Genomic DNA, 10956 nt, shown 5'->3' with positions numbered 1-10956 from the left:
AGGAGGAGGAGGAGGAGGAGGAGGAGGAGGAGGAGGAGGAGGAGGAGATTTTCCTTGGGTCCTAAGGGGCGGGGCTGGATACAAGGCATGCCGAGTCTTCAGCAACAAGGCTGGGTAGTGAGGTTGAGGGAGGCCAGGGACTAGGACCAGCTACAGAGATCCTGCCACAGGCATCTGGGCAAAGCCCATGTCAAATCAGTTAGGGGGCCTCAGGCAGAACTGGATGCAGGAAGAGATGAGGGGACGGGGAGGCAGAGGTATGCCTATCCATGGGCACAGCTGAATGATCAGGGTTATGAGCTGCAGGTCAGAGGCTCTGTGTTAGGGCTTCCAGTGTGAAGGGCTGGACAGAGAAACTGAGGCACAATCTTGTCTATACTGGTTGGTTAACACAGGGAGAGGGGGTCGGTAGGCAAAGCCTAAAACTTTGGGATCCCAGGAACACACAAGGCTTACCACAGGCCTGGAGGAGCCAGGCCGACAGCAGCAAAATGAATTCTAGGCCTCACTTGCTGGAAGTTCTGCTGTGTTGGAACTGGTGTGGGGATGACCTCATAGACTCCAGGTGAGGGGATTGGATAGGGCTGACCTTCACAAGGGAACAACTCTGACCTTTTGCTGCTGTTTGAACCATCGTGTTCAACTTGTAGCTCTCCCAGACAGCTTCCCGGGGAAGGAGTTAATTGGCTAATATTTGATTTTTGAAATCTTCATCTTTGCCTAAGGCATCACTTTGTGCCAAACTCTGAGATACCAGCCTTTGTCAAACACACCTGGATCCCTGGGTACCCAGACGTGGACAATCTAGAGTAAGAACTTACCTTTTCCCCAGCTGAGTATCTTTAGTCTTAGATGGTCATCCAGAGAAATTAAATGACCTACCCAATGTCACACTATAAACCAGTGGAAGAAACAGTGATAAAGATAGCTACTGTTATCATGTGCCAGGGACAGTGCTAGCGGATTTCTGTGCTTTACCTTGTTAAACATGACATCATTCATACCTTTACAATGGCTCTAATATCATCCCCATTTTTCCGACGAGGAAACAGGTTAAGAGAGGTGAATCACCTGCCCAAGTATACACAGCCTGTAAGTGAGTAGAAAGGGATTTGAGCCCACAGAGTCTGATGACAGAGTCCATACCCATAACTGCTTTAATCAAGAGAGTTTGTGAGTTGCCTAGGTCCCAAGAAAGGAAAACCAACTGATTTGGCTGGGCAGGGCCCTGAGGGAGAGGGAGAGAAAACACTCTGACTCCTTCTCCCATTTTCCATTCTTTTTCTGGAAGGTAATTGCTTGGGGCAGTGACAACCTCCTGGTGAATTACACAGCTGGTTTCCCAGTGAGATTTGTAACAACAACCCCGCCAGCCTGGCAGCCCCCAGCAAGTTCCGGTTTAAGAAACGAATTGCTGGATTGTGTAGTTGGTGCTAAATTGGGTAATTTCTTGGTGACGGCATCTGTGCCATTTCTTCCATTCCCGGATAGATTCGAGCTGCATCAGAGATGAATTTGTCACACACGGCACCCTCCCAGACTCCACTCTCCACTTTCCAGCCAGCCATAGGTTACTGCAAAAGTGGCTGCTTCCCTCGGCCCCCAGGTTCACAATCTGGGCAGCTCTCGGTGTCCTGGGATAGTGGTTGGATGACTTGGTGCAATAAAAATGGGAAAATAACACCAGCACCCAGAATTGTCACAGGACTTCAGGGAGCATCCTTTATTCTATACTAATCTGACCTTGGACTTGGTATAAACTCAGTGCTCACCACACATGGGAAAAGGATAAATCACACTCTGATTAGGTCTGGAAGATATGTATGGATGAGGTCTTTTTATTTGTTTGTGTGCTGTAAGAAAATAGATTCACTTTCATTACTCTGTTCACTTCAGAATGGTATTGAATAAGTTTGACTTCTGTGGGCTGGCAACACAGACAGGAGAAAAGCTAATGCTTTGGAATCGGCCAACACTGGATATGATTTCTGGCTTTGACAGCAGCTCTCAGTGTGACTTTGGGGAGCTCAGTTAGTCTCTCCAAACCTCAGTTTCTTCTTCTGTACACTGGAAGGTGGAGGGGGCGGATAATGTGTATCCCTTGAAACAGTTTTGGGACTCACATAAAATATCATAAATGAAAGGCTCTCGTTTTGTAGACTCACATTCACTCAGCAAATGTCTGCCATATGCTAAGGATTGTTCTAGGGATGGGGAGAATTCAGTGGATAAGATGGATAGAATTCCTGCACTTTTGGGGAGCTAACATTCTAGTGGGAGAGACAGACGATCTAGGAGTCACAGAAATTTAAAATGGTAACAGTATAAGGGACAGGTACATGGTGCCTTGAGAGCAAACAGCAGGGGGATCTGACCTAGTCAGGGAGGCCAGAGAAAGCTTCCCCGAGGAAGCAACAACTGGGCTGAGATCTGAAGGGTGTGTAGGAGTTAACAAGGCAGAGGTGGGTAGGAAAAGCTTTCCCAACAGGGGGAATAGGCCCCGTGATGCGAGGGATCATGGGACTGACAAAAGACTGTCCTGGCTGCTGCAGAGAAAGCAAGGGGAGCATGTTGTGAGAGGATGTTGGAAAAGTAGGAAGGGCCAGACCCTGCGGGCCTTGTTGGACAAGTGAAGGCATTTTATCCTAAGGACATCAATCAGCCAGTGAAGAGTTTTAAGCAAAGGCGTGACATGATCAGATTTGCATTTCCAAATGGCCATTTGGATTGGAGCAGGGTAAGAATGGAAGCAGGGAGACCAGTTAGGAGAAGATGTGCAGACATGCAGGCAGGAGATGGTGTTCTCAGGGACAGTTGGATTCATTAGCAGTGCGTTCTGCTGCAAATATTACAGGAAATCTGGCCAACAGTGGTTTAAATAAAGAGCGCACTCCTTATCACATGTAGACCTGGAGTAAAGCAACTGTTCATGTAGGTTCCATGGCCTGATGATGCCAGGACTGACATCTCTGCAGTTCTCTAGGCCTTTTGTTGTGGCAAGATAGCGGTCCTAGCTCTGGCCATCATGGTTATAGTCAAGCCAAAATGGAGGGGACGAAAGATGGCCCTAGCAAGTCCTACCCCTTTGGTCACAAAGGCAAAATCTTTCCCAGAAACCTTCATCATATTTCCATGTATATATCACTAGCCAAAATGAAATCGCGTGGCCTCTAGTTACAAAAGAGGTTGGGATAAGGACAAGGAGGTTGGGAATGAGTTTTAGCGAGTCAGCTGACAATGATTTGATGGACATGGAAATAAATGGGCACATCTGTTTTTTGGGAAGCAAAATCCATAGGACATGGTGATAGATTGAATTACTAGTCCCTTCCTCACTTGTTTTTCCCTCCCATTGATTTTGTTTAGTAATGGAGTGAAGGCAGGTAGTGTGGGGGGACGAAGGCAGGTGGTATGGTGAGACGAATGTGATCATAAAGCATAACATATAGGAGGAACCCAGTTGTTAATTAAATATTTTCTTTAGAAAAATCCATAAATTGGATATCTCCTGCTCCGAGTAATTTGGATTTGATTATATTATTTACTATTTGGACATTGGGGATTTTGGAAATCCAAAAGAAAGGCTTCTCATGAAGGATTACATTGTATAATCTTTTAGAGTTTGTAAGAGTTATTGTATTATTTGATATCCATTAAAAGTCCTGGGAGATATGTGAGCAGGTATCCTGAGGCTTAGGGAGGGTAGGCCACCTCTGGTGTGTCAGGTGTCACATACATTCTGATCTCAGGACCTGTGCTTTTTCCACTAAACAGAGCTTCCCTGCAGGACCTGGGTAAAGGAGTTGAGGGTTGGTCTGTCTGGAAAAGGCAGCAACTACTGGGCCCATCTTCTCCAAGACAAGAGCAAGGAGAATGTGGATTGATGCCAAAGGGCCTGAAGTTTGATAAGACCTTGGTGAAAGCTGAGTGGCTTGCCAGCAGCACCTGTGTGAAGCAGGAGACAGAGGGGCACCTAGGAATGTCCACCACTGGGAAGTTCTGTGAGGCTCCAGCTTGACGTCACCACACACAGAACAAATGGGACAGTCTGGGTTTCTGCCAAAGTGGCCTTTTGTGCTGTGAGTCTCAGATATAGGTCCTGCCTGGGGCAGGAAGAGGGAAGAGAATGACATGGATGAAGGGCCAGGCTACCCTTCTGCTTTCTTTTCAAGGCAGAGAGATGCTTCCAGGTGCTTTTCCAACAACTGCTTGAAAGGCCATCTTGATCTGAAATTCCCCGTTTCCCCAAAGAAGGGCAATGGAGGAGAATTGTCATCCAGAGCCAGGCAGTTGGTATCCATCAGGTCACCCCAGTCTTCCTTCAGGCAGGGTAACCAACAGCTTCCACAGTCCAGGTTCCAGGGTGGGCCAGGGCTGGCCATGTCTCACCCTGTCCTCTATGGAAGATTCTCAGGAAACCACAATCTTCTTCATTGTCTCACATCCTTCAGGGTCAGGAAGTTCTTCCTGATGTCTGACTGTGCTTCTTCCACTACTATTAATCACGCTTGCAAAGCTAGCTGTTCTTCCTGATGTCCCTGTGTCTAATAATGGCATCATTAGTCTTCCAGTCACGGCTGCTGCAAACTTCAGAGTCATCTTCCTTTTTGATTTTCTCTCTCCTATTCCCACTATTTGCCATTCCCTGTCTGTCAGAACTCTCCGAGCCCACCCCTTAGAATTCCCTGTTTGCACACTTCTTCTGCCTGTGCTTGCTGTTTCCTCACAGGCTAGGTTCTCTTCCCCACCACCTATGTGTGTGGGACACACAGACGTCTTGTACTCCATCACAAACACCGTCTCCTCTGAGAAGTCTTCCTTGAGTGCCCTCTATTGAATCTGATCCTGTCTTCATCTGAAGTAGATCAACATTTTGGTACCTCTTTCCGGCACAGTCATTTATTCGTCTACTTAGTGAATGCTTATTAAGGACTGGCTCTGGGCAAAGCCCTGAGTTAGGTGCTGGAGATCCAGAGATGAATAGGATTTGGTTTCTATCCTGCAGAAGACCACATTCTAGGTGGGGAGATAGAAACCGAAACAGACATTTTCAATGCAGTATGATAGCTGCTTTCATGGGGACACCCAGGGTGTTATAAAAGCCCAATAAAGAGCATAGCCTAGAATAAGAGCACAGAAAGTCTTCAAGGGAAGGTGGGGCTTAATATGAGTAAGTGTTAGCTGGGGGGAGGGCTTTGAGGTGGATGAAAGGACATTCTAGGAGGAGGGAACATTTTGTTCAAAAATAAAGTGGCCTGTAATAACTCTGTCACGTGAGAGGTTGTTCCCCTGTTAAGCTACAAACCCCTCGAGGACAGGGACCACTCTTAAATCACCTCTATACACTTCTCATTCTCTTGCTTATGGTAGCTGCTCAACAAATGTTTGTGGAGTGGAATCATATTTGAGGGCAATGGAAAAAAAAAAAAATGCAGTGGCTCAGCACCATGGACAGATCCCACAGACACCTGCAGTTGGAGGTAGTCCAACCTGTACGCACATTTGCATGTATTTGCATAATGAAGCCAACCTCATTTCCCTGGGGGTCCAAAGGCTCTGCATCTTAGGGGATCCAATCAGTCCGGGTTTGTGGGGTTGGGAAGGGAAACTGTCAGGGCCAGAGACCAGTCCTCTGAGGACTGAGGGAAAACGTCTGTCCCCTTTTGCTTACCATCCTTTCCTTTTCCATCAGGAGCCAGTGGTCCTGAGCCTTCTGAAGTTAGGATTCTGCCTGGTGGTGGGGATCCTGACATCAAGGATGGGACACCCCGGATGGTGAGTGATAGAAGAGTCTGGGAGACGGGGATTAGACTCAGGTTCTCATACCAGAATAACGGGTTTGATTCTTGATTCAAAGTGACTCATCCACTTACTGGCTTTGTGACCTCACCATTTTGAGCTCAATTTTCTCATGGGTAAGTGTGGATAATATCTACGTCACAAGATTTCAGTGAGATTAGAGAATATCAGGTATGCACAGTACCTGGTATATAGCAAGTGCTTGGGAAATAGTAGGAGATGAGCGGTGAGCAGGATCTGGAAGAAAGGTGGATGTGTGGAGGTGATGGTAGGGAGAAAGAGAATGAGTCTCAGAGGTGCTGCTGTCTGGAGTCTTTGAGGCTGTCATCCCTCCTAGTCAGCAGATGGCCCAGGAGCCTGGTCGAGGATGAGGGAGGGCACCGTCTGCCAGCTCCTCTGTCCCTGTCCCTCCTGCTGTCACTCCCTCCTGCTGTAGCTCCTGTCCTGGCAGCTCCTGGAGTCCTGATTGGAGGCAGCTCTTGCTGAGAGCTGACCTCTCGGTCCTGTAGCCTTAGCAAGCCTGGGATGGGAGCCAGGAGCACTGGTTCCAGAGTCTTTTCTCCATTGCTTTCCTTCCTTGCCTTCCCTCTGTTCCTGGGAGGAGGAACTCCTGAGTTGCAATCCCTGTTTAGGATTCAGATGCTACTATGTGTAGCTGCTGTTCTTCTTTATGGATTTTCCTCCTTTGTGATTCCCCTCCCGTGGAATGGGAGTGGAGGATGGGGGTAAAAGGCAAAAGGGGAAATTTCACGGGGGGAATATTTGGAACTCAGAAGAGGAACGAGAAAGAGTCATCTCAGGTTCTCCTTCTTATTTCAGTCCGCAGGGGAGGGAGAATGAGCCTACAGCCAGATGGAATGCACAGGATGTGGAAGGAAGGGGAGGGATTTTTCTGCGGGATGGTGCTGGATATGTAGATTTGGGTCCAGTGTTCTCTTTCTTCATAGCAGCTGGGAGCTGTGACCCTGAGGCCTGGCTCTTGCAACAGTGGGGTGTAGAGCAGCATTGGGGTAGAGATGTGGCTGTGAATCTATTTGCCTAATGCCAGCTTGTGAAAAGCTAGTTCACCTAAAGACTGGTTTCTTTGAATATTTTATGTTTTCTTGGGTATCCTTTTGTTTCTGGTAATCTAAGGATATACACACCCCAAAGTATACATATATTTTTATACATAAATGTTCATATATTTATATATATATGTATATATAAATATTTCTATGTATATACAAATATATATGCATTTATAAATATTTATTAATATACATTTACAAATATAAACATAAATATATATAAATTTAGAGGCCAGGTCTCACTCTGTTGCCTCGGCTGGAGTGCAATGGTATAAAACAATCATACTTCACTACCGCTCTGAGCTCTTGTGCTCAAGTGATCCTCCCTCCTCAGCTTTCCAAGTAGCTAGAACTACAGGCATGTGCCACCACATCTGGCTAATTGAAAAAAATTTTTTGTGGAGACGGGGTCTTGCTCGGTTGCCCAGGTTTGATCTCGAACACTTGGGCTCACGTGATCCTCCTGTATTGGCCTTCCAAAGTGCTGGAAATACAGGCGTGAATCACTGTGCCCAGTCTCTAAGAACATTAAAAAACCCATTTGATTGAGGGAATATCCTCTCGTGAATAAGTATTTATCAGATTTGCACCATTCGTTGAATGATGGGATTAGTTTGCGCCCTTGAGTGTCTTTGTCTATTATGACTGTTTAAAGGAATTTTTAGCCCATTTGTGGGAGGATAGTACAATTAATCATAATAAATTGACATGTATTACCTAAAGGGATATAAGAATGCCTAATAAAAGATGGTTTTAGGTGAAGGGGGCTGTTCAATTCACACACCTTTTCTCCCTATTTTTCTAGGAGGTTCCTGGGGCCTGGCCCCCAAGACTATGAAGAGCCTTTGCTGAGGCCATGAGGGGTTACCATGGCGACCGAGGCAGCCATCCCCGCCCAGCCCGCTTTGCTGACCAGCAGCATATGGACGTGGGCCCAGCTGCCAGGGCCCCATACCTGTTGGGCTCCAGGGAGGCCTTCTCCACTGAGCCCCGCTTCTGTGCCCCGAGAGCTGGCCTGGGACACATTTCTCCTGAAGGGCCCCTGAGCCTGAGTGAAGGGCCATCGGTAGGCCCTGAGGGAGGGCCAGGGGGGGCTGGGGTTGGGGGGGGGAGCAGCACCTTCCCCAGGATGTACCCTGGCCAAGGCCCCTTCGACACCTGTGAAGACTGTGTGGGCCACCCACAGGGCAAGGGTGCCCCCCGCCTGCCTCCCACACTCCTGGATCAGTTTGAAAAGCAGTTGCCAGTTCAACAAGATGGCTTCCACACGCTACCATACCAGCGAGGGCCAGCAGGGGCGGGGCCCGGGCCAGCACCAGGGACTGGCACTGCCCCAGAGCCCCGCAGCGAGAGCCCTAGCCGCATCCGGCACCTGGTTCACTCTGTGCAGAAGCTCTTTGCCAAGTCCCACTCTCTGGAGGCGCCAGGGAAGCGGGACTATAACGGGCCCAAAGCTGAGGGAAGAGGTGGCTCTGGAGGAGACAGCTACCCTGGCCCGGGTTCCGGAGGCCCCCACACCTCCCACCACCACCATCACCACCACCATCATCACCACCACCAGTCCCGGCACGGCAAGAGGAGCAAGAGCAAGGACCGCAAGGGGGATGGGCGGCACCAGGCCAAGTCCACAGGCTGGTGGAGCTCCGATGACAACTTGGACAGTGACAGCGGCTTCCTGGCGGGTGGGAGGCCCCCTGGGGAGCCTGGTGGTCCCTTCTGCCTGGAGGCTCCAGATGGGTCCTACCGGGACTTGAGCTTCAAGGGGCGCTCGGGCGGGTCAGAAGGCCGCTGCCTTGCCTGCACTGGCATGTCCATGTCACTGGATGGACAGTCGGTCAAGCGAAGTGCCTGGCATACCATGATGGTCAGCCAGGGCCGGGATGGATACCCGGGGGCTGGGCCAGGTAAAGGGCTCCTGGGTCCGGAGACCAAGGCCAAAGCCAGGACTTATCACTATCTGCAGGTGAGGCTTTTTTGGGGTTGGGGAACAGGGTCCTCGACCTTCACCAGTCTTGTCAACCAGGGAGCAGTGGGAAGGGTTGGGTGGAAGCCAGTTGTCCCTGTGATGGAGGGCCTGGATGCAGGGAGGCTCTGGTCTGCCCCACTGGATCACCCTGACCTCCTTTGGGGCTTCACTTTTCCCGTTTGTGCAATGAAGGGGCCCTTCTATTCTAATGATGTGTCAATGCCTGGAAGACCTCCCCTTGACCTACTGTTTTGGACAGACTGTGCTGATCTCTGTTTTGGGGGGTTGGAGGCATAATGAAGTTGAGGGCATGCGGTGAACAGGATGGTGAGGTACAGCTTAGCTGTAGCTGCTCTCAATACTGAAGGTTGGCAGTTGCCAAGCAGTTCTCCTGCCCCAAAGCCTTTTCCAGCCCTCTTTTCTGCTGTAATCCGGGTAGCCCACATGTTTGAATATGAAGATCAGTTATTTCCAGAATGTGCCTCTGTTGAGGTTTGTCATTCCGGGGTACCTGTGGTGGGACAGCCGAGTCTGTAGAGGAGTCCTGGGAGCCTGTCTTATGTGTTTTCCTAGACTAGGGGACAAACTGGGTTTCAGCCCTTTCAGGTGGGGCCTCCTGGGAGTGGATGGTGCAGGCAATAGCTGGCATGCTGTTCTCGTTCTGTCTTACCACCTCTATGGTCTCTGCAGATGAGGCCAGAGCTCTGATTCTTACTTGTTATGAAGCCTTCATCCCAGCCTCATCCAGCCCACATTGTTTTCTTGAGCCCTGCTATAATTTTAGGAGGAAAAGTCAATATGCATTTTGAAGGTCCAGTGTATTTCCGCATTTCACATAGTTGATACTGATCTGTTTATTCAATGAGCATTTCCTGGATGCTGTGGATACAAAGATGAAGACAGATGCTGCTTGTGAGGAGTTCACAGTTTAGAGGGCGAATAGACAAGGAAGCAGATAGAATGTAGTGTGTGATGAGGCTGAGATATGATAGAGCCCGGGGAATCTTGGGAACATAGAGGAGACACCTCACCAACCTGGCGAGGCATGTCCCCTGAGCTGAATCTCAATGGAGGAGTTGGAGTTGTTGGGTGCCGGCTAAATGTGTTCTGGGAAGAGATTATATAGCATGTTCAAAGGTGTGGAGAATAGAGGCTGCGTGTGTCTTTGGGGGACATTGGCATTGCTGGGTAAGTTGTGCACAAGTTAGGGCTTTCCTGGATAACTCGTGAAAGCCCAAGGGAGCATATAGGGCCACAGTGCAAGCAAGAAGGGACTTTTGGAATCAGGACCCTGATTTGCCCCCTCCCTGGGTAGGGAGGTGCTCTAAGCTAGGAACTGAAGGGTCCAGGCAGGGAACACCCATCCATTCTCCCCCACAGCCAATTCCTTGCCATCCCCGAAGACTTGCTGCCATTTCGCTGCTCCCTGCTGCTTCTCCAGGGCTGCCCTGACCTCCCTGGGGGCTTCCTTTTTAACATGCACCTCACAGTGTCCTGCAGAGGAGCGAGGAGCTCTGCAGTGGCTACAGTGTGGGAACCCTGCAGTGTGGCCTTCCCATCTGCTGGCCTGCCTCTCTCCACCTGCCTGCTGCTCCTCTCTGTAGAGAATGGGGAAGGGAAATGATCCTTCTGGTCTGGAGTTCCAGGGCATCTGAGGGCTGGGAAGTCTGAGCCCATGTGGAGAAGAACCAAGGGGCTACAGGGACCCTACAGACAGCATCATGCTCCCCGGCACAAAAACAGGGGAGGCTAGCCCCATGTGGCCAGGCGTCTTTGTTGGACCCCCAATCTGATTGTTGAAGCCCTGTTTCTCCCACTGGATACCAGCTTTCTCTTAACCCTCTTCCAGAATCCCTCTGTCCACTCTGAGCCCCTGTTTGTTTATGGAGTCTCATCTCTTTGTGTTCCCGTCTTCTGATTGAGCCCTAGCCCCTCGAAGAGCCCTGCTCCTCCCCATGGGTTCCTTCAAGAGACCCCATCTCATCCCCAGAGTCTCCACCTTTCCCCTGAACCCTATGCTCTCCCTGAGGTATGACCCCTTTTGGAGCTCCCATCCCTACCCCATTTAACCTGTTCTTTACAACGAGTGTTTTAAACCTTCCCTACCTCCCCCGGTCCTCT

General features: G+C 49.6%; 1 protein-coding gene across 3 annotated transcripts in view; it reads left to right on the top strand.

Moving 5' to 3' along the window:
- Positions 1-10956, top strand: part of DLGAP3 (DLG associated protein 3) — a 62982-nt gene that overhangs the window by 16915 nt on the left and 35111 nt on the right. For all 3 annotated transcript variants that reach the window (XM_032246860.1, XM_032246858.1, XM_032246861.1), the window contains 2 exons: positions 5693-5775; positions 7675-8832. In XM_032246860.1, coding sequence (XP_032102751.1) covers positions 7726-8832 — 1107 coding nt within the window. In that variant the 5' untranslated portion in view covers positions 5693-5775; positions 7675-7725. The remainder of the gene's footprint in view (positions 1-5692; positions 5776-7674; positions 8833-10956) is intronic.

This window comes from Sapajus apella, unplaced genomic scaffold (assembly GCF_009761245.1).
Source record: "Sapajus apella isolate SASKATOON/1434 unplaced genomic scaffold, GSC_monkey_1.0 scaffold62, whole genome shotgun sequence".
Lineage (NCBI taxonomy): Eukaryota > Metazoa > Chordata > Mammalia > Primates > Cebidae > Sapajus > Sapajus apella.
The sequence above is the reverse complement of the archived record's forward strand: the minus strand, read 5'-3'. Positions and strand labels throughout refer to the sequence as shown.